Below are 25,243 nucleotides of genomic sequence, written 5' to 3' on the forward strand. Positions count from 1 at the left end.
AGAGAAGCATAGGATCGCAACACTCGAATACGCTATCTGGGAAGAAGGCCGGTTCCATGCCCTTGGCTCTTCACCCTTCCCTCTCCTCCTCTTTTCAGTTGTATAGGAATGTACTACGATATTTTTTCTTTTCTTAATATTTTTCGCAACTAATTGTTAAAAATATTTTTTTTAAATTTCCATGACGCTTTCTTTTAGAACTATGTTTAATGTAGTTTTCAATTACATATAGTTTTTTAACTTAAAAGATCTATTTGAAAATCAAGACAGAAACTAACGTACTTCCTTCGTCTATGACTCTCCTCACGCTAATGGTGAAATCATGCGAAGTGTTGCCATAGGTAGAAAGTTCTGCTCTACGCCACCTGTCGCCCATTTTGAAAGCCAATAGACTGGCATCCGAAACTTGTATTGGTAATCGAAATGGGCTACAGGAGGCGCAGAGCAGAACTCTCCATCTATAGCAACACTTCGCATCCTTTCACCATTAGAGTGTGGACAATCGCAAAAGTTAAACGCTCCTTAGGGGTGGACAAATTGGGCGACCACCCAGGACGGCTAAAATTTAAGGTTACTAAAATTCAAGACTGGCTTATAGTCATGTTCAAGTTTTTTTAATGGCCACGTTGAGGAAATTTTTCAAATCTTTATAAACTACAGACTTCTAGTTCTTTCTCTTTCCCAATTCGCGATCGCAACGAAATATAGGGGGCGTTGTTGTATGAGACTAATACCTGTGATTTCTATATGAACAGTCATTCAGTTACTCTGGAGACGTCTTTAATGTAGCGTGCAACATTGTAACGTTCCTTCTTTATCGTGGCTTATTGAATTTAAAAAAGAAAAATGCTTGATATCCTTTCTTATGCAACCAAAAACAAGATGGTATCTCTTTTTCTTAAAGAAGGAACATCCAAAATACATCTGAAAAATATTTGTAAATAAACAGAAAAAAATATGTATCTTCTTATTAGAGTTAAACCTAATGCCTGAGAAATAGTTTTACTAAATTTAATGATATAACCTGAAAGGCCTATTTAAACTTTACATTCCATAGTTTTAAGAATCATATTACTTCAAACATTAAAATAAACAAAAAGTATGCATAAACTTCATAATTTTATGTAATTTAATTTTGTAAAAAAAGTTCTTTGACAACAATTTTTATCAAAAAATTTTAAGTTTTAATAAAAATCATTATTTAGAAACTAAAAAACGTAAAATAAAGAATGTCTACGATACAAAGCAGAAAATAAAAAACCAATTCTAAAAATTCCTTACATTAAAATAAACAACTTTCATGTTTTTTCTTTTTTGATTCATAATCGGACGCAGAAAACCATTCTATAGAAAACTATCATCAAATAAGAAAAAAATTACTTAAAAGTAAAATTTTTTATTTTATAAAAATTAGCACTTACCTGCTTTATAAATCAGAAGAATTCCAAAATGATTTGTTCTTCGATTTTTGTTACCATTTTTTAGTGCTACGAAAATGCGTCTTTGAGATTTGCCAAAAATAGAACAAGATGCAATTTTATTTTTTCAGGAGCGAAATATTTTGCCCATTGTCCACCGAAATCCGATAAACTACTTTGATTTTAAATAAAGTGTTTTATTTTATGAATTGTCTCAAAAATTTTGGCGTAGATTGGTGGCACTTAAAAGCCGCCAAATCTGTAGTTGCGATGTCGTTATTACGTAAGTACCGCATTTTTATTCCATACTTTTTTGAACTATATTACTTCAAACATTAGAATATGCAAGAAGTATACATTAACACATAATGTTATACCATTTAATTTTTCAAAACAATTATTTTAACAACAATTTTTATCAAAAAATTATAAACTAAGAAGCGTTAAAATAAAGAATTCTTAGGATAAAAAAAACGATTTTAAAAATTCCTCATATTGAAATAAAAAAACTTCCACATTGTTTCTCTTTTTATTCTTATAGTTCTTAATCAGACGTAAAAAAACATTCTGTAGAGAACTATCATCAAATGAGAAAAAAAAATATTTACAAGCAATTTTTTTATTATAAAAATCATAACACTTATCTGATTTATAATTCCGGAGAATTCCAAAATGATATGTTCCTTGTTTGAAAACTTTACTCTCAAATAATAGATACATAGTTTATCCCTTCATTACTTTTAGATAACATACTACACAGCAAAATTTTATAATTGTGAGAACTTGATATGAATTTGAATATGTAGCTAAAAACAGAATAGCTGAATTCAAGTTGAAATTATTCTTTCAAAACTAAAAAATACTTACCAAGAAAACGATAAAAATTTATTAAGAATCAGCACAAATGGCACTATTTCAAGTAATTTGGATAATTTTTTATTGTTGTTTTCCGAATTATATGGATACAGAAATATATACTATTCTATAACGAGGAAGAATATTCTATAATTATTACAGTTCTGTACGTTCTGAATTCACATTTATTTATTGGAACGACGAAAGCAATATTGATTTCACTTTAATTTGTAATGAATTGAAGATAGAAGAAATGCATTTTACCTTAATACACACATCTGTAACAGAATGCGATAGCGAAATCGGAAGTTATCAGTTGCAAGTTTGTTGATAATAGACGTTAAAAATTATTGAGAAATTTTTCTTCAAATATTCGGCGTGTTCTGGGTCTGGAAGATATCCCAATATTCTGGAGAGTTTTTTCAAGTTCTTCGGCTTTTCCTTAGGGAAATTTTTATTTTTATTTGCTGCTAAGAAAATGGCGTCTGATTCTGCCGATGATTTTGATGGAACTAAATGAAAACGTGATAAATTAATGTCTGATATTTACAGGCTCCTGCTAGAGGGCATACTCGAGCGTTGCGATAGCGAATAGAAAAGGTTATTTATCTTATAGCCAGTTATTAGGGCACGTGTAAGCAATTTGATAATAGTTTTTTTCACTGAGGTTGTGTAGAAGACTTTGTCATTATCATCTTCTCTCATCCTGCTATTTATGTCAATGAATAAAGGTTTCCAGTTTCAAGAAGGATGCTGAATGCTTACGTAATAAAACAACCTTACTGATGCTATTCGAAATTTTGTGATTGCTTCAGTAACTTTTTTTTACTGTTCCTGTAACCATTTCTACTGAAAACCATTCATTTCTAAAACTGAAACTGATAACATATTTGAGATCAACGATGACTAATGCCCGCCTATTATCTTTGGCACTCATTTCTGTTGAGGATGGTTTATCATCTTCCATAGATTTTTCTGTTTTAATAGACAATTTTCCTGTTCAAAAAGCTAGAAAAATTGCATTATAATTAACTTATTCTTATATTTTCTTTACATTTGCTAAATTTTGGATATATTTTTCCTATTTCTTGGCTATATTATTCACAGGGGCGGATTTACTTAAGGGCTTTTTGGGCTGCAGCCCAGGGCCCCGTGGATACAAAGGGCCCCAGTCCCCACTGAAAACAATAAATGATATTTTGAATTAAAAATATTTCTAATATTAAAAAAAAAACTATTATGGGGTTGGCAACCCTGAGATCAATCAACCCATGAATGTGCGCGTCTCCGAATGGAACGCTTGCTTTGGCTTGTTTTTGGTCAGTGTATTTTTTCGCGTTTATTATGGGGGTTATTAATCGCGGTTATTAATTTTTTTTCCCTGCACATCTGTTCTCGTCGTCAAAGTAACAAACTTGTTTAGTTTACTAATAAACGATAACTTAAAAGTTATAAAGACCGGACCTTTCTCTTATTTTACTTATAATTGAAAGTACATAATCAGTATAAGAAAAGATTTCCCACTCTTAGTTGGTAAGTAAAAAGAATTATAAATCATGTTTTTTTTGTTATTAATGTATTTTTTCAATACTAAACAAGCTTTTTAATCTATTTTTAATGATAATTTTTGAATTACTGCACTCATCACAAAGCATTAAAATGTGATGTGAAGAACATCGACTGTACTGTTTTTTGTTTGACTTGCAAACTTTTTTCTAAAATACCTTCTCAATACACAACCGGATTTTCTCAATACACAACCGGAAAATCATGAAAATTCTAATGAACAGAAGAAATCAATGTTAGTGTGTTTGACACGAAAGGAAAATAGATCTGTCTTAGACAAGCAGCTTCAGAAGCAATCAAGAAAAGAAACAGAATATTATCACAATGTCCTAAAACGGGTTATTGCAGTGGTCAAATTTTTTAATATAAGGAGCTTAGCATTTAGAGGTTCCGAGGAAGTATTTGGCTCTCCACATAATGGTAATTTTATGGGTGCTCTGGAGATATTGGCAGAGTTCGATCCATTCATTCGTGAACACATTGAACAACGAGAGCTGCGACCAAAACCGATATTATCTTACTTATCAAAAAAAGTATATGAGGAAATAATTGAGATTATGGGCCGACGGATAATTAAACTCAAATAAATAACGACGACACAAAGTATTATTCAATTGTGATGGATTCTACTCCAGGTCTATCTCACAATGATCAACTTGCTATTGTATTACGATACTGTTTTCGGGGAAAAGTTTATGAAAGATGTGTATCCTTCATTAAAATTAGTTGTCATACTGCCTTACATTGATTTAATATTCTACAAGACTTTTTAGAAACAAATGGACCACTACTGGATAATTGTAAGGGACAATCTTACAACAACGCTGCTAATATGGCGGGTCACTACAATGGTGTACAAGCACTACTAAAACAAAATAATAAATCCGCGGATTATGTGCCATGTGCTGCGCATTCCCTTAACCTAATTGGTGAAGAATCTGTTAGGGTTGCAACCTTTTTTGGAGCAGTGCAAAAAATATACGTTTTCTTTTCTGTTTCGACCCAGGTGGGAACTGCTAAATAGGGAAACAAAACTAAAATTTACGTTAAAAAGTTTAAACCAGACCAGATGGTCTTCTCACTATGATGCTGTCAAAGCTTTGAAAAATAATTATTATGACATTATGAAAATTTTCGACAGTTTCAGCGAAAATTAGGATGAGAAAGATGATTTACGGACAGAGGCACGTAATTTATTCAATAAAATGGCAAAACTCGATACTGCAATTTTGATTATTTCATGGGAAGAAATTTTGGGGAGATTTAATTTAGTTAATAAAAAATACAGAGCCCTGGTTTAGATATTGGTGAAGGCAAAAAGGGCCCCAAATTCACGATCCGCCTATGATTATTCATACTAGATATTTTAAGTTATATTTCCAAAATTCCAAATGTATCTAATTCTTTAACTGTTTGGTTTTCCTCGATGTTCTGTTTCATCAGGAATGTAATTTTTAAAATAAGAGCATGTGTTTTTCACTTATCTGGTTCTCATTCGCTTGCGATTTTTTCGCAGAAAAAAAATCACTACCAGCGGGAATGGCACTCTCCCTCGATCACTCTGTGGTGCGTGAATCATTTGCAGTAAGAATGCTTATCAGTAAAAGGCCCCACCCAATTTGATTTCACTGAACCAATCAGGTTGCCAATTACTTCTGTCTCCTCCAAAAGGAGAGCCTGATTGGAGCAATGTAATCGCACAGTAGTAGTAGTAGTAGTACTTCAAATTATTTTCTATTGAGCCATTGTGGCCTAAAAATTAAACTCATAATCAGCAGAACAAATTATCAATTTTTGTTCATCAAAGGCAAAGTTTTGCTCCGATGCAATTTTTTTTAAAGGAATAATAATTATAGAGCAATTAAAAATTAAGAAAAATAAAATATTTACTGCAAAGCGACCTCTGTGCAGTTATTCGATACTGATGTTCTCAGTTCACAATGCTAACAGCACATTTGCGCCATTTTACTTCCTGCGATTATTGAATAAAGTTACCGTTGCCATTTACTTCTACTTCGACTCAATGTACCAAACCGTGCCATTTTGCAGTTTGCACTATGTCGGATTCCAGTGTCAAATCTTCAGCTCAAAAATCAAATAATTCAGGTGGAAACGAAACAAATCCAGCTTTCGCGGATGCTGTACAGAGAGCACGCCAGGTATAAATAATGTATATTTGATAGTTTTTTCAATGTTCCTTCTCGAGATTTCTTTGTTGACGATATTTTTTTTATATCGTTTTATCCTTATTGCATGGCTATTGTTGTAAGTGCTAAGTTTCGAATGCTAGTTAAGTTATCAAATTTTATATTTTCATTGATGATTTATGAAATATGATTGCTTTTATTGCTTGTTTAATGTTTGTAAACAATGATATTTTATCAAGAAAGGATATTTCGAAATAAAACATTCCTTTGTTCGGAGTTACATAATTATTTCCCTAACCGTTGATAGCTTAAAAATTCCACTTGATTAAAGCATTTTAAAATGTTTAGACGTTATTACTAGTATTATTAAACTTTTTTTATACAGATTCACAGTTATGTTTCAAATTATGGATATCATTATTGCACTGTGCATGTTGAACCGAATTTGATAATAATTACAACTTAATTATTTTCTATGGTTAATTGTAAGAGAATTTTATTGATCTAGATGATTTGGGGGGGGATTTCCTTATCGTTATTTGCCAGGCCAACTACAATTGCCAATAAACTGGAAAATTAAAAAAAAACATGTTATGTTTGGGCTGGGGTGGCTGCAAGTTATACCTTTGGAGTTGGTTCCTTTCTGTAATAGTTTTTCTCGCTGCCCAGGAGTTTCCAAGGCTTGGTAATAATTCTGCCGCAGGGATATCTCCTTGTAATTTTAAGTAAGCATGAGGAATTTGGGTTATTCCAGATCAGCAACTGTTTATTCTTAAATTTTTCTATCTGCTACTGAAATTCAGAAACTTTTTTGGGAGCTGCTGTTTTAACTCTCATACTCCGAAACAAAATTCAATGGATCTGTTTCGTAGCAACAGTTTATTTCGTTCGAATTTTATATAGTTTTTTTTTTAAATGCTATAAGAAAACTGAATATTTGTCAGAATGGCATTCCTTTACTAAACATACTTTCCTATTCCCATCCTTTAACTCTTGATTTACCAGTGTTTTCATCATAGGAAATAAATGGGTGAGAATTTCTCACCCAGTGTTTTCACTACAACGCGAGAACCTCGCATATTTTCTTTTCTGGCATTATAAAGTGATTTCCGCAAGAAATTCGCGCATTTTATTAATCAATTTCAAAATTCGCAAATTTCTCGCATTTTGGAAAAATCTTCGAATTACGCTCTTTAGAATAAAATCCATTTCACTTTTCTTCATAGATCTTTCATTATTTTCACCATCTGCCCCGTTATCTAGCTTCCCGAACTACCAGTATTGTTCAGAACCTTCTCGAACAACAGGAGACAACCACAGAAACCCTTTCAGAACACATTTCTCTGCAACCACATGTTTACGGTAGGTAAGGTTTCTTCATGTAAGACGGTCAAATTTCTTATGTGCTAATGTAATGTAATGTAAGGTGGACAAATGCCTTGTAAAGGCAAAATCTTCTATGATGATGCACCAAAAATATTCAATGCTTTAAAAAATGGAAGACGTTAAAAATGTATTATAATTAAAAAAAAAGATTTTTTTTCCAAGAGTTTTTGTGTTTTTTCAGTTTATAGAAATCTCACTAAACTTTATGAAATCTCACCCTGTTTTTGAGAAAGGGTGAGAAATTCGCACTCTTTGAAAGTGAAAGGGTGAAAACACTGTCACCCTTTCTCAAGAACAAGGGGAGATTTCAAAAAGATAGGTGAGATTTCTAAAAACTCAAAAATCTCAAGAACTATTCTTTAATTATAACACATTTTTAACGTCTTCTGTTTATTAAAGCATTGAATGCTTTTGGTGCATCATCATAGATTTTGTCTTTACGTCCATCTTACATTTGCATAAAAAATTTGAACGTCTTACATGAAGAAACCTTACCTATGGTAAACACAGGGTTGCAGAGAAATGTGTTCTGAGAGGGGTTCCATGGTTGTGTTCTGTGTTTCGAAAAGGTTTCGAACAAAGCTAGAAAACGGGGCAGATGTTGAAAATAATGAAAGATCTAGGACGAAAAGTGAAATTGATTTTATTCTGAATGGCGTAATGCGTAGCTTTTTCCAAAATGCGAGAAATTTGCGAATTTTGAAACTGATTTATAGAATGCTCGAATTTCTCGCTATAATAATTTTTTAATGGGAGAAAAGAAAAAAACAAGAGTCTCGCGCTGCAGTGAAAACCCTGATTTACATTTCTTATCTTTTGCTAATTTAATCTTACTAGCATTACTGCTTTGTAAAGCAGATCTAAATTATGGTTATCTTTTTTCTTTTATATTGTTTTGTGACTGTGCAGATACTTAATTTTTTTTAAATCTTACTATGATAGTAACATAGAAAACTGATTTTCGGCATTTAAGTTATATTTCACAACTAAAATAAAAGGATTTTTTTCTTTTATTAACATATCTTTTAGTCAACGCTTTTAGTATGACAACAATTTTAATGAACGAAATATTGTTCTATAAAGTGTTATTCTTTTTTGGTAACTTTTTCTGAAAATACAAAATCGTGAAAATCTTTCGTTAAAAATTAAGAACTATTTTTGTTTTGAGAAGAAATAGGAACTATATTAACTTTTATCTGTCTAGCTTTATTCTTTTTCGAAAAACTGAAACAAAAGGTATAAATTTTTATTTTAAGAATTAAGAAAATGCTTTTTTTCTACTTTTTTCCCCAATTTTATTGATTTCTTTTTCATTAGCTGTAAATCAGTTTTTTTTTCTGTTAAATATTTCTAATTATCTTAATCATTTCAATTCAATTATCATTATTATTATCTTAATTCAATCATTAATTCAATTATCTCTATAGTTTATTTTAAGTTTTTTCTCTTCACTACTCACTAAAAATACAGCTACGTTTTGATTTTTTTTTTCTATAATGACTAAACTTTTTTCTGTATAAAAATATTTAATAATGATTTTATTTTTGTTATTCCGCAGATTTTTTTTTGTGGCTGAATTATTCACTTTTCCGTCAAATAGTTTGTTACATCTCTAATACACATATTTAGTAATAGAATTGCTATCTACTATGTCACCCACAGTGTGATATTACGAAAGAATTTGAGTTAGAAATTCTAAAAAACAAAGCAGAAAAATCAATAAAATAAAAGATATGTCTGTTGTCAAGACAGCACTTCATCAGGGGACACACTGCCTGCCAACACACAGGAGCCATTCCTTCGTCAGTGAAAAAACCGAAACTGACCGTGCTCCGAAGCCCCATAATGGATAGAAAAATACTGAACGAGCTAACACATCTTAAAAGTACACCTAGTAAGACTTATAAGTGAAATGCTCACTTATAAATAAAAATAGTTACAGTTAGAATAAATAACCAAATCAAATATATATTGTCAAATCAGTAAGAAAATATTATAAATAAATCAAGTGCTAACCCCAATTCTAAAATCTTGAAAAGTGAAACAAAAAGAAATTCAATGAGCAAAATTTTTTTAAAAAGTATTGACATCTGCTTTGGAAAATAAGTTCTAAAAAGGAATTTAAGCTAATTGATTGTCCTTAATAACATGTTAAAAATATCGGAATCTGAAAAACTTTGCCTAAATTGGTTAAGAAATTACTTAATAAAGCTGTTTTTAAGCAACGAGAAGTTATGACGCAATAGTCGCGAAATGAATGCATAATTTGAAAAACCAAGTGAGAGAGGACTGCAAAAAAGGATAAATTACTTTGGGGGGGGGGGGTTATCCTTCGGCTATAAATCTATACCCATCAAGCACATCTAATAGTAATAATTAAGATTTGAATTAAGTACATTTTAATAACAATGTATGAAACATTCAAAATTTGTTAAACCGCATAATTAGATTTAAAAAAATTATCAATAAACTAACATCAAATGATGTAAAATTAAGTCAAAATCATCACAAATTTATTGTTCTAAAAAAATTTTAGCAGCTTAAGCTGAAAATGGGTATGTTGTAGTAAAGTATTTAGTATATCAAAATTTGAAGAGCCCCAGAGAAACCGTTGGAAAGGCGATTTACTAGGACAGAAAAACTATTTTTTTTCGGTTAATCAATCGTAAAACCACGTTGATTTTAAAATAAATGTGTATAGCCTGTTCTTTTCCTTTTTATGTGTCGCATTGCATAATCAAGTTCAAAGGGAATGCTAGGCAAAAAAAAAAAAAATTTTTATCAAAGCATTTAGCTTTATAAACTCTGTCTAGAATGAACCCTGTCATCAAGTCATATAATCCAGTGCTTTCATCATAGAAAAAAAAATGGGTGAGAATTTCTCACCCTTTCTCAAAAACAGGGTGAGATTTCAAGAGATTTCTATAAACTGAAAAAACACAACACAAATAGACTGGAAAAAAAACTATTTCTTTAATTGTAATACATTTTTAACATCTTCTATTTTTTAAAGCATTGAATATTTTTGGTGCATTATCATAGAAGATTTTGCCTTTGCAAGGTATTTGTCCATCTTACTTCCGTGCGTAAAAAATTTTAACATCTTACATGAAAAAGCCTTACCTCCAGTAAACACATGGTTGCAGATAAATGTGTTCTGAAAGGGGTTCCGTGGTTCGAAGGGGTAGTGTTCTGTTGTTCGAAAAGGTTCTGAACAATACTGGTAAATAGGGAAGGTAGATAAGGGGGAGATGTTGAAAATAATGAAAGATCCAGGAAGGAAAGTGAAATGGATTTTATTCTGAATGGTATAATGCTAAGCTTTTTCCAAAATGTGAGAAATTCGCGAACTTTGAAATTAATTTTTAGAATGCGCGAATTTCTCGCGGTAATAATTTTTTAATGCGAGAAAAGAAGAAAAAAAATATTCGAGATTCTTGCGTTTTCGCGCTGTAGTGAAAACACTGTGATCTACTAACCATACTTTATTGTGAGTGTTCTAAAATTTTGTCAATGAAAGTTGAAGTACATTTGTAAATAAATTCTTTTTAAGTCATGCTAATAACCCCTTAATATATAATAAGAATATTTTATTGTGAAAATATTAATTCTCTCACGTGATTTATTTTAAACTCTTTGCCTATTTGTTTATTAAACTTATTTTAAAATAATTTAAAATGAATGAAAAATTATCGTCTTTTCTGTATTACCTGATATGACCTAGTTTCAAAATATCTATGCATATTTAATGAATTTTATTTTTTATGTGTTATCCTTAATTATTGATTTCTACAATGTTTCATTTTTTTTTGTTATGCCATAGTAATTTTGTTATGTCCAGGGCCAGATTAAGACCCATGAAGCCACTAAGCACTGAAAGGTTTTGGTGTCCTTTTTATAGGTAATTCAAAATATAGTAAATAATAAACCATGAAATGAGTTTTTATTTGAGATAAAATGTAACTAAAGCGAATGAGAGAATGTATAACTGGTAAATTTGCTTTTCAATTAAGAAGCTGGATTTCTTTTTTTTTTTTTTTTTTCTTCCATTAAAGAAGGAATTGCTACTTTTAGAAAAATTATCTAAGTATGTTTTTTTTTATTGGTAACTGTTTAATTCTTCTGATAGCAGCAAATGTAATAATTAAATAAACCATTAATGATAATAAAATTTATTTGAAGCAAAAGTATTTTAGATATAATTAAAAGTTTTATTTGATTGATGTTACTTTTTTTTTACTGATTTTTGCTCTGAGATAGACATGTTTTTTAAAAGCAAATAACATTTTTGATTCTAACTAATAAGTAACTTAAATTTTTATTATATGTGTTCCAATTTGTAAATTATTTTTTAATGGGATTTAATTTTTTAATATTTTTTGTTATTTCTAGGAATAAAAAATTATATTCTTTCTAGAAAAAAAAGGCACTTGCTAAGCTCGACCCTAAATTTTAAAATTGTCCTTTTTTACTGTTTTATGTGTATAGTTCACCAAGTAGTTCTTTCATTTATTTAAATAACAGAAAAATTTGAAACTTTAAAAAAAAAATTAAAAAAAAATTACAGCAAGCTGCATGACAATCTCTGTATAAATTTTCTTCATATAAAGTAAATTAAAAGAGAATTAAATTAAAATATCATTTTTAAATTAAGGTGTTTTTGAGTAAAAGGTAAATGATAGTAAGATTTAAAATCACAAAAAAATTTATTTATATCTGCATCTCTCCGCCCAAAACCAGTTGAAGTTACTCAAGAAATTATTTGTAAAAATGATCAGAATTAATATTATTTAACATTAGTAAACTTTTTTGTTATATTCAATTTTATGTGTTTAAAATTAGGCTAATATTATTGCTAAACAATTTTACTGGTCATTTTTAGATTTTAGTTTCTGCTTTTTCAGTAAAAATCTTTGTTTTTTCCTTAAGAAATCCCAGCTATGGTTAACAATCTGTTCTAATAGTTCAAATATGCTAGAATAATTTAATCAAAATTAATAATTTCATGCGATTATCTGTGGGACAGGTTAACATGCAAATTTTAACAATATGAGAAAAATCTTAGTAACGAAATTTAAATTAAATGATCATAAATAACTAAAAAATCGAAAGTGAACTCTTCATTAGAGAAAATAACCCTTTCTTGAAAATATAAAAAAGCAGTGTTTAAAGGGATGGTGGTTTATATTTACAAAAAGGCATGGAGGGCCCATTTATAAGGATCAAAAAGCATTACGAACTGTCCATTCTTCTAAAAATGCTTTTGAAGAACACCTGTTATTCTAGGAAGACTAAGATAAAAGAAAAACTTGCACATTTTTCAGAAAATTTTGATTTTTTACACAACTTTAAAGATTATACTAATACCAGCATACATTTCTTGAAATTTATCAGTTTTTGAAAATAAATTTGTTTTACCTTATACTAGATCTGTATATTTGAAGTCTGTTGCTCCGATACATTTCAATGTAAACATTTAATAAATATTTTGATACAGAAAGATTCACCAGTAAGTTCTTTTAATATTCTTATACTACTCAATTTACAATATTTATACAAAAATAAACAGTATAAAAATAAATTGTATCAACAGATTTTATCACTGAAAAATGTAATCAAATTATGTACTTGATATTATACAACTCTTCTGTTTGAATTGAAGGAGGCTCACAAAATAAGAAAAAAATCTTTGCATTTATAACGATCTCATCTATTGATAGACAAAGCAAAGAATTTCAAAACATGAGAAATTTAAGTTCAAAATTAACTAACTCTTGAATGGGACTGAATTTTTGATGGCAGTAATATGGAGAAGTAGTAACAAATTCTTTAATCAGAATTATTTTCATATTCTTTTTCTGCTATTCTAGAATTTTTTTGCTTACTTTTGGTCTAAGAGTTGGTTTAAATTTTTACAACAAAAAACTCCTTTTGTCCATTTTTTAGTCTTATGATGGTGGCAGAGGAGGTAACATAAGCAGAACCAATATGCTAATGCAATGAATAATAGGAGGTGGTGTTTTGTAGCCATTGATGTCTCGTTTTTCTGTTAATGTGTACCTGATCAAATGTTTCAGCAGATTAAATATGTTCATCACTTTTAATAGTATTAAAATAAGCTATAGAGCTGGAAAAAAATTGCTTGACAATACATACTGTTTTTTGCTAACTTTTCAATACTTTTGTTTATGATAAAGAAAATTTCTTATCAATGGCTATTAAAAAATTTTAATTGCCATTAAAAGAATTTTTCATGTAACAAGATTTAATTGGTATTTTGATTAATGCTAGCATTTTTTGACTTTTTTCTTGTAATATATTTTTAGTTTTGTTGCCAGCTTCTGAGCTATCTCAGATTTTAAATAAATGTGTACTTGGACGCTCACATATTATTGATTTTACTGGTTTTGTAAGTTTTGCTCTTGTATAATATCTATCAAATCTGTTATTGGCTCTTCTATAATTTTAATTTGTTAATTTAATATTTTTACTTAAGATTGTTTTTCTGTTATAAGATTTCTTAAACATCTTTTTTTTCTTTCTAGCTTGCAGCAAAAATACAGTCCTCTGGTAGTGAAAATAGTGTAGCAGGTGGTACAAAAAGGCCGTTGGAAGATAGTATGAATGGTGTTGCTGGTAAATACCTTTAAAATCATTATTTTTTGAGACACCAAAATTGCTCATATTTCTGTAAGTTTAAAATAAAATGACTTATTCTGTCAATCACAAACACAGTCTGTTTTTAGTACATCCTGTAATGGAGATTTCAATAAATTTAAGATTGCAGTTTTTGTTAATATTTTATCTTGATAATCAAATCCTTTTTTTTCGCAGATTTTTCCATTTTTTATGCTAATTTCCGCAGAATTTTTATTTTTGCATAAGTTAAAATATTTTATGAGGAATTTAATTTTCCTCGGAGCGAAAGTATTCGAAGTTTTCATTCCTCCCTCTGAAGTTTCTCTAAAAATCATTTCCTTGGGATAAAACTGGTTGTCCTTTATACAGGGATGAGATATTTTTTGCTTTTGACTCTCGAAATTCAGCCTTTTTTATCAAAAACTCTAATTCTCTAAAAGTTTTTTTTTTTTTTTTTTAAAGAGATTCAGTTGTAGAAATAAAGTAATTATATTTATTTACGATTTTCAAAGATAAACAGAAAATTAAAACTACGTCCTAGCTGCTAACCCTTCAGCCATCTTACTTATTTTAGCTATTTTCTAAACCGTTTTTAACCTGCTATCCGTTTTTACGCACACAAAATAAGATTTTCCGTATTTTTATTCGCCCTTGCTGGATTCATAATTTAGACGTCGCTCTTTTTGTTTTCTGGCGTGAAAGCAAACAAGAAAAAACAAAACTAGTTTTGCGATTCTTATTTAACCTATTTAAATATCGTACTTTATGATTGTTATTTACGAGATTTAAAAATCAAATATCGCATTTCGTATTTATGCATTTTTAAAATCTCGATTTTATTATCAAACATTGATATTCTTATTTACTTGATTTCAAAATTGAACGTTTCGATTCTTATTCAAGCGATTTAAGTATCGTTCATTGTGATTCTTATTTACACGCTTTTAAAACCCTGTGTAGCGATTCGTATTCTCGCGAGCTTAAAATCCAATGTGATTCGTTTTTGCGTTTGTAATATCAAACATCGATTTTCATATTTATGCGTGCTTTAAAAATTAGACATTGGTATTCGTATTCCCGCAATTTAAAAATTATGTATCGTGATTTGTATTTTCACATTTTTTAAATTCGATATAGAGTTCCGTATTCACGTGATTTAAGAGCCTTATATCGGGATTCATATTATCTCAATTTAAAATCATGCATGTGATTCATATTCATATAATTTTAAAATTAATCATCGGTATTTATAATCACATGGGGTACAAGTTTGAAAATCGCACTTTTTTGGTCAAATTTTTGGATATACTATATATATTCATTCTTGGATTCAAAAATTTACTAATACTAACTTTGTTGACAAGAAGTAATTTTACCATAGATGGTAGTAACTCTGCTGGACCTTAAAATTTACAGATCCTTAAAACATAGTTCTTCTAGATCTTTTTCTGTTAAGCGTGCTCAACTACTAAATTGAATTGTGTTTGAACACTTCTAAATTACTAGGGAACTTTGGTATCTCAACTATATACAGTACGGAACCCGTTATCCGGAATTCGGAAAACCAAAAAACCGGAACAAGATTCGATACATTTTCCGGCCACTTTAAAAAAAAAAATTTTTTTTTTCCTCATAAAATTTTAGGATTTTTCTTTCTTTTTCGAAAGATGTTTACCTTACAATCATTTTGGAAAAAATCATTAGTGTTTGTATTACTTCAACGTTTTTTCTTCTTTTTAAGATTATTACCAAATATTATTTTTTAGTTGTTTAACAATAAAAAAACGTCTTTTTGTAGCGATTCAGAAAACCGGAAAAATCAGTTATCCGGAATAGCGATGGTCCCGATCGTTACGGATAATCGGTTCCCTACTGTATTATATAGTTGTAGTGAAATAATTCAGTAAGCCCTGTGGCAGAATTTGTTCTGGTTTTCTTTGAAAAACCTCAGTAGCAGCAATATCCTTCTGACATTTTTAAAAGTATTAAATATGTTAGTAACCAATAAACAGAAATGTATAAATGTGAAAAAAAATTAACCGTAAGTTTATAAACGGAATTCTTTTTAATCAAAAAATAAGTAAAATGACTCATGAGAAATATAAAAAATAAACACATGATAATCAAGTAATTTGAAGTAAAATAAGTAAGCAATTGGCTTTTGTATGAACTTTGTTTACTAATTAGGACGTTAAACATTTTTTCAGAATCTTATTTCGGTAAAAATCTGAAAAATATACAGCAGAGATGCAGGTTACAGATTATTATAGGAATTTCTCTCCTTCCTAGCTTGTGCGAAAAGCAATGTTTTGAAAATGGTTCTGCAGAACAACTTTTGTTTCGACCGATTATGGGCTTAAAAGATAAAGCTTTTTGTTTCCCAAATGAAAATGCTTTCTGCAACAACAACTCTGTTTTAGTGCTCTGTCCCTGTGATTCTGACACATGATCAGTATGCAATTCTTTTGAAAGTTTTACCAGCACTTAAACACTTGAATATCAAATTTATCAGATATCTTTGATTAATTTAAATGACCTGATGGACAGAGTTATGTCAATGTTAATCAATAAAATGTTAAAGTATAAATTTGCTACTGTTTTCATACTGATAGATAAATTTATATATAAAGTAAAAACTTTATTTTATCATTTGTCTTTAGTCTAAGTCACTATCTGTTAGCTTAAAAAACTAGAATTTCTTGGTAAATGGATAATGCTAATAGGAATTAATGCTAATGGATGCTAATAGGAATTAATTTACTTTTAGACGGCACACCAGAAATAAAGAAAATGGCCACAAATGATGGTGAGTACGATGGTAATAAAACTTTTTGCATCTTTCAATCTATAGTTATAATATACCAATGTAACGAGTGTTATTACATTGTCGGGTTACACCGATTAAAAGCTGTGAATTCCTATTCAATGTAAAATCAAATTAATGAATTTTGTTTTACAGAGTCTAAATTTGTAACAATCCGGAAGTTTGACATATCATCTATATATAATATAGCTGTATCAGGTGTGCAAAACTAGATCCCCACTGCTTTAACCACTTACATCTTTGCTTTCTTGGTTACATTGCTGGGTTACCTACTTACATTTGAATGTGTATGGCAACCCTTTAGCAAGCATTCGTGCTGTGTATAAGCATGTACTTAAGCTCAAGAACCGTTTCTAAATACTTGAGTTGCTTTTCTAAAAATAATAAATTTATAGAATAAACAAGTAAATAATAACTACAGAATTTTCCGAAAAATGCTTTGTTCAAAATACACTCTTCTAAGCAAAATGATGGGTTTTTAATTAAATTGAATTGTTTCTCGAAAAATTAGAATTGATTCACTTACCTCAAATAAATTTTCATGGATCTATTTTAAGTTCGTAACATAAATAACTTTTAAGTACCACATATTTTATTAGGTTTTTGAGGAGAAATACATTATTCTAAATTAACCTGAAGTAATATTTCGATGAATTCTATTCATATTTCATTTCATATTATAAAGAAACCAGCAAAATATAAGAGGAAATGACTAATAAAATATAACGAGAAAAGCAGTGGTGTCAGACATAAAAACAATTATATTAATTCATAATGAAAAATAATTATTTTTCAAACATCAATGTAGACAACAACTAAGACTTAGAATCTTGCTTTGAACAGAAAAAAAAAATTATCTTATTATGTTGAATCTTAGTGGCACAGTACAATTAACTATATATTTTGGTGTCTGACATAAAATATCTTCATCTCATATCTTCTTATATAAATCTCATATATATCTCATATCTTCTTATAAAATATCATATCTTCTTATATAAAGGTATATCTTCAGAATGTTTTTGTAAATCAAAGTGTGAAATGTTTTTACTCATTTGTGCAAGATACCTGTTTTGATACAGTTTACGTTAATTGTTACTCATTCCTTTTTCTATTAGAGTAAATTTTTCAAAATAACTGTACTTTGAGATTTACTTACCGTGATTAAAAGTTACAAATGATGTAGCCTTTATTTAATAGCTTATTGATAACTGAAATTAATAAGTTAAAAGTTAATATTTCTAAAACTTCAGTTTTTTACCTTGAAAACAATACCTAGTTTGCTTAAAAATATTGATTAAAAAATTTTTGGTCATCTGGTTGACCTTATCTTAAAATTGCCCTACTTATATTAATTATAACTGATAAATTATTAATTACGTTTCAGGTAAATGTTTTAAGAGTCCACATTTGTTAGAAGTTGTTGACTCTGTTGTGAAAGTAAAAAAAGGCTCTACCAAATAATAAGAGATATTTATTATTAAATGAAAATATGTTTTTTTAACATAAAAATAAAGTTTTTTCTTTTTAATATTAAGAGTCAAGGAATTTTTTTGTAGTTAAATTACTCCTTGACTTGTTTAGGATAAGCTATATATTAACAGTAAAGGAATTAACACAAAACCAAAGAAATATTTAATGCTAGCTACATTTGAATCAGCAATCCTTTAAAAACAGGCCTTTAATAAAATTGTGCTGCAACTATTGCAGTTTTAATAATTTGCTAACCTTGATCATATTACAGCAGATGAAGTTCAGTTTTAGAAGAATTTAGATTATTAGTCTCATTGTTTGATTTTTTTTAAGAATCTATACTAGTTAAACTAATGTTTTTGAAATTTTTTTTCTACCTTCAGCTTACAGTCAAATTCAAGGTATGCCTCAAAGGTAAATGTCAATTTAGAATTATTTGTCTTAATTTAAATGAATTTTTTTCTCAATAACTTATTTCTGAATCATTTTGTATAGAAATGGAGGCGGTGATTTTATTGTTGAAGAATATAGAGTTCCAGATAAAATGGTTGGACTAAGTGAGTCTTGAGTTTTCTAATAATATCTTTTTAATAAGATTATTTTGGCAAGCTTTTTTACCTTTAAAATAACCTTTGGTTCATAAATTATTTGCATAATATTATATGTTGAAGTTTAAGCAAGGAAAAAGACTGTAATTTCAGAGATAATTCCACTTTTAGAATATTAATGAAGTTTTTAAATAAAAGATAATTTTACAGAAACGAAAAACTTAGAGAATAATTGTAATGAAATAGTTTAAGTGTTGAGACAAAATTGTTTTGTTTGAAAGTGAAATTATCTAACCACAAAGTTTCTTAAAGAATTCAGATAATATCTTCGTCCAGTAGTCACATGCCTCTTTAATAATTGGCAGATAGCATATTGAATTGAAAAATTACATTTAAAATTTAATGAAGAAAAGTTTTAAGTATGTAGTTTACCATAGTTTTCTTTTTAGTTACTGTTAATTTTCTTTTTAATGGTATTTTACTCCTAAATTGATTTGATAACTTAATGTATAATTTGTAGTTATTGGACGTGGTGGTGAACAGATTATTAGGTTACAGACTGAGACTGGCTGTAAAATACAACTTGCTCCAGATAGTGGTGGAGCTCCTGATAGGCCTTGTACCCTCACTGGAAGTCGAGAGTCTGTGCAGTAAGTGGATATTTGTTGTTCGCATATTTCAAATGTTAAAGGAATTCAGCCCTGCCTTTTTATTAGTTTTGTCCATGTGAGACATTCAGATTTTGATTTTAAAATCTAAGTATCTTGTGTTAAGGTAATGTTACTCTAAATTCTTTGTTCACTGAAAATTTGAAGTGATAATTTTTTTTTAATTATATACTTTTTATCTTGTTAATTACTTTGTTAAAAATAAAATTTGAAAGATTTCTTTTCTAGGTATCTCTTTTTATAGATATTTTTAGAGAATTATTTTTACATTAGACAGTCGACTTAATGTCCAAGACACATTATTTCACATTGAAATGTCCAGGACACATTGTAGATCATCCTCATTAAAAGAAAGAGACTATTTTAAATTAAATGAGATAAATTTAAAATAAATGTCTAAAATTTCTTCATTGCAGATTATCTTAAAAGAATTTAAAAATAAATTACTTTCATTTTTTCCCCTTTTTTTGTAGCATTACTTTATTTTCTACTTCTACAGGTGCTTCATTTTAACTGTTTGATTTTGCCACAAGCTTATATTTATTGATATTAAATCATTTAACCGGATATGTTCCGTCATAGTTGGAATTTCTATAAATTCACTTGTCTATATAATTATTATGATAATAGGTCTATTTCTTAACATCCAAGGGAATTCAGCTTCAGGTAAATGCAAGTTTCGGTACCTAGGTGATCTTTTTTCTTCAATTTTATTTTTGTATCATGGGAATGACATTTGAATTCATTCTATTGAGTTGGTAAAAGTGTTTCTGTTTGGTGTTATCTCATTTTGTCAGTTAACTTTGCATTTAATCAATTCTAATTTCCCAATTTGCAAATGAAACTAGTGTTTTTTTTTATTTCTTTTACATTTTTCTGAAGTTATATGGTTGAATCATTTCTCCTTAAACATAAAATCCTTAATGATTAGTTTTACCTTTTCTGTTTTTATGGTGATTAACTGTTTTACATAATGGGTGATACAACTGTAAGTGAGTGATTAATTTTTTTCTTCTTAAAAGTATAGGTAGGCAAAAAATGATTATGAGGCTAGAAATATTTAATTTATTTATCTTCCAAAAAGAAGCTTCTGTTTCAAAAATTTATTTGAAAATGCAATGTTGCTATTATTAAAGGTATGCTGTATTCAAATGCACAAAGATTAATAATGAAGTATAATTTATTTCCATTTTCTTTTTTTCCAAAAATTGTATTTGAATCTTTAACTTGAAATCTTTTTAAGGGATTTAAATTTTTTATTCCAATTTTTGAGTTTTATCAAATTAAAAAACCAGCTTTTTATTAATTTTTATTTTAACATTTAATGAACATTTTAATTAAATGAAAGTGGAATTTGTGTAAGGAAAGGGGGGAATTTAAGTAGCTTTTAAAAAATAATTAACCATTTAATGTAGTTCTATTTCTTTAAATAATTTTAGTGTGATTAATGAAAGTTTTCACTTTAGTGTGTGTCTTTTGATTTTATAAACACATTGATTTAATTACAATCTTATTGATATTCATCTTTTAAGTGATTTTTTAATTTGACCTATAATCTATTGACATTTTATTTCAATTTTAGTATTTTAATACTTAAAATTTTTTTTTACCTTTAAGTGCTTTGTGCTTCATTTTTAAAGGAATCTTGCCAGTATTCTATTCTGTGTTTGATTCTTATTGTTGCTTTATAAAATATTGATATTTAAGTGCTTTTGAAACATAAAAGTATTGATTTAATGAAGAGGTAATTACTGTGAACTTATTGTTTTTGAATCTGCATTTTCTGAAATACTATTTACGACTTCTGAATATTAGAGAGATATAAAAGATCCTGTGTGTATCTATAAAAACTCCGTAAAATATTTTTCACACCTTTTTCTTATTTCTCTCTGAAGGACCCTTCAACAATGTTGTCTGGCAGTTAAATAGTGTCACGATGCCTTGGGGCCTCTGGAAAGTACGTGCTGTATCAGCTATCTCTTCGCCATGAGCAGTTTTTAGATTTCAAAACAAGATATGAAAACATTAAAAAATGCATTATTTATCATATATACTTAAAATATTATTTTTTTGGAGCACATTAATTGTTGGGTTTATCATAATTGAAGTTCATATAAAATCTATAATTTTCTGTCGTATGAATATATATAATAAATCATCTTAATGGTCGTGGTGATGTAGTTTAGAGAAGGGCATTGTTTTCATTTTAAAAACATAAATAATTTTTACTTAGCTTTAAGTGTCAAAATGAAAAGAAAGTTTTTATTGTTTAAAACTTCTTTTTGTGTTTTTGAACTGAAGAGGTGCTCATATTATGTATAAGTACGTTATTGTTTGGATACTGGTTTCAGAACAAAAATAGATATATATAAAGCCGATTGATCTTTAATAGTAAGAAATCGTATGAAAATATTTATAGAGTTTTTTGGTCCTTTTACTATAGATAAAATTATATAGTGGAGAGAGGACTTAAGGAAAAACGGTAGTTTCACAAAATACTTTTAAAAAAGTGAGCTCTAAGATAATTGAATTATAAATTTATTTATTTTTCTTTCTCCATAAGAAACGATAAATCTCGGGTTAATGACGCATTTCTACTTGGAGCATTCCATTGGATTGCTATTATGACCTAGTAAAAGAATTCGCTTGGTTTGTAAGAAGAGTGCTTTTCCTCCCAATGTCGGGATCCTGAAACGCTGTGGGAAGAATGGAGTGTCAGTCCCTCTGTCCCTTAATTGAAAAGACAAGTTCCACAGAACCTTGTTCTCATTGCAATCTATGGGAAAAAGAGCTGTTTTTTTTTTTTTTTTTTTTTAATGAAAGGATGTTGCACTCCCTTCGTATACTGTACAGGAAGTGGAAATTGGAAATAAACATTATACATTTATTTTAAGACCTTTATATTTTTAAGGAACATATTTTATTCCCTGGATGCGAGCAGCTTTATTCTTCTTTTTTTTTTGCAGAGTTTTTTTTTATGAAACAATGAGGCTTTCCCTCTCTAAACTTTACAGGAAGTAGAAATTAGAAGTATTATCTTAAACATTAATAGAAATTTACCAGTAGTGAACTTATTTTATTTCTAGTGACAATTTTTGAAGATATTTTCTTACTTTAACATATTTTTGTGTTGATTTTATAATATAAATTTTAATTTTCACAAATTATGTCTTAATTTTTCACAAAATAGGTACCTATTACAAAAACCTAAATAGACCCCTGCTAAAATTATTCTTTTTTGTTAAAGTGAAATAAAAAAATAAGTACATAAAGGCTATAAAAAATATCAGAACACTACCATTGACACTTTTAAATTTTGGTTTGTACACAACTTAAATTTTCCATTCATTGGGAAAGTTTTACTTATATATTGATGCTTTCCTTGGAATTTTTTCTTAGAAGGATAATTTTTATGCAATGATCTAATTTTAATTCTTAATATTCTTCAGTTAAGATGTGTGACAATTTCTACCTTAATATCTTTTAAAATTACATTATTTTTCAGTCGTTATTGTTATCACAGTGGGAGTATTGGATAGATGCTGCGTGTGTTTTTTAAAAATAATTCTCTTAGGATATTCTCTAATTATTAAAACAGTATTTAACTCATAAATATATGAATATATTTTGTTTTTCATTTATTAACGTTTTTGATGACACTTTTAAAAGCTTTCTCTTCATTTTGATATAATTTTTTTTTTTACTTTTATCGTTTAACTCTGCCAGCTTGACATTTATATTAATTTGATTTCTATAGTTAAAGATTGGTACATTTGTGTTTTAATATTTAGTATCTTTATACCCCACCCGATTTATGTTTTAATTAAAAATGCTACGTATCTTAAAATGATTGATATACATGTAGGAGTGTTCAAAAAATGTTATAATTTCAAAAAGTTTTAAGTGTTGTAGCAGTATCATTTACTGCGATTAATTTCAACATATATGTGTAATTAAGATTTTAAAAATTCTTGTGTCATTTGAATATAGAAATGAAAATGCAACAACAGCCTATTTTTGTTTTCACAGAGTAAGTAAGGGCTTAAAAATATATACAAGCTTAAAAATTAATAATTTTATCAAGGGAATTTTAAAACCTTCTTCGTATTCAGAATATTTGATTGAAAAATGAAATATTTCAGTTTGATAGATTTTCATATAGAAGATTTGTAGCTCGCTAATAATAATAATAAAAAGTTACACTACTTTGAAGACCCTATATATCAGTAGTTTCATGTATAAAGGCTTGCAGCTAATTATTTGAAATATAATAGCTGCTTTTAAATGCTGCAAAGCTTTTTAAAAACCATATTTTTCTCATATTAGGAAAAAAAGCATTTATCTTGCAAAATTTTTTATTTTTTAAGGAAGGAAATTTTAACAATTTAGTTGCATTCACAGCATGTATTTTTATACATGTAAATGCATAAAGCTTTTATAGTTACATCTGAAGATAAAGAATAAATTATTTGAAAAGCAGTTTCTTCCTTTGTACCTTGCAAAAAATTCTGAAGTTAAGTTCCTGGTCCTAGGGATAAAACCATAGTCATCTTTTTGAAAATATTTAATTGATGATAGGACTACTTATTTAAATAAGTTATAAATCTCGTAGTTCTTGTTCTTTAATATTTGTATAAGTTTTGTTTATTTCATATTAACCTTTTTTATTGCTTGTTCTTAAGTGTCTTAAAGTTTGATAAGCATGACAAAGTATTGTGTTTATGAATATGTCATTCTTTTACTTAATATTTTTGTTTGCTAAAAGTTGGCAGATGCCTATTTAATTGATTTTTTTTTTTATAAATAAAATCCGCTAATTTATGATTAAAATGGTTTTTGTGTTCCTTCAATTGTGATAATCTCAATTAGTATAGCTTGCAAAAATATATTAACTTTCAATCAATAAAATATTCCTTCACTTTCTTTTTATTTAAAGTGTCAAATTAGTTATTCTATTTATGAAAAATAACTTAAATTTTGTTTATTTTATGAAAGCAAGGAATAGTAAATTGCTGGAAATGAAGCGTTTCGTAATATCTATTTATAATTAGTTCTTTGAAACTTTTTTATTGTAGATATGTGTGTAGTGCATGACTTTTTCTTCGTTTTAAATTCAATTGAAATTTTTCTGCTATTTTCAATGTATGAAACATTGTCTTTCAATTTAATACACAATTAGGTGCAAAATAATGATTTAATTGCTTTTTATAACATTTTAACCTGTGAAATATAATATCTTACTGTTTGAAGAACTAGTTCGCCATTTGTGGACTTTTTTCTTTGACCTTTTATCGTTCAGTATTGTCTATGTTTAACTAATAAACACTTAAATTTTATATCACATATATTTTTATTCGTCAACATTGTGTGCGTTATTTATTTTTTACATGATTGTTTTATAACTTTCTCTCTTTTTTTATCAACCGTTGTTTGTTATTCCTTTCACTTTCTAATGAGATTTCTGTTCAGTAAACTAATGTATCAAATTATATTTAAGTTTTGACTATATGGATCAATTTAAATGGAATTTTAACGCAAAGTCTATATTAGTCTTACTGTATTATAGTTTTATCTAAGGGTTACCTTGCATAATTTTTCTTTGTTTAAATTTGAAGACAGTATGCAATTTCTCATACCAATGTTTTTAAATAAAAATCTTACTCATTTACTATTCTAATTTACTATTTTAGATTAGTAGTCTGAGCTTTTTGTATAGGGA

The 25,243-nt window shown here is 28.2% G+C and overlaps 1 protein-coding gene across 12 annotated transcripts in view; it reads left to right on the plus strand.

Moving 5' to 3' along the window:
• Positions 1-5,586: 5,586 nt before the first annotated feature.
• The window catches only part of LOC107444485 (far upstream element-binding protein 1), a 36,961-nt gene continuing 17,304 nt past the window's right edge, over positions 5,587-25,243 (plus strand). For 2 of the 12 annotated variants that reach the window (XM_043056075.3, XM_071179679.2), the window contains exons 1-7: positions 5,857-5,998; positions 11,196-11,273; positions 13,918-14,008; positions 16,779-16,829; positions 18,692-18,722; positions 18,804-18,865; positions 19,377-19,506. In XM_043056075.3, coding sequence (XP_042912009.1) covers positions 13,993-14,008; positions 16,779-16,829; positions 18,692-18,722; positions 18,804-18,865; positions 19,377-19,506 — 290 coding nt within the window. In that variant the 5' untranslated portion in view covers positions 5,857-5,998; positions 11,196-11,273; positions 13,918-13,992. Of the gene's footprint in view, positions 5,999-11,195; positions 11,274-13,917; positions 14,009-16,778; positions 16,830-18,691; positions 18,723-18,803; positions 18,866-19,376; positions 19,507-25,243 lie in introns of all 12 variants that reach the window. The other 10 variants (XM_071179681.2, XM_071179678.2, XM_071179680.2 and 7 more) reach the window with 10 other exon arrangements.

Source organism: Parasteatoda tepidariorum, chromosome 1 (genome assembly GCF_982258835.1).
Source record: "Parasteatoda tepidariorum strain Cologne lab strain chromosome 1, Ptep-v5.0, whole genome shotgun sequence".
NCBI classification, from domain to species: Eukaryota; Metazoa; Arthropoda; class Arachnida; order Araneae; family Theridiidae; genus Parasteatoda; species Parasteatoda tepidariorum.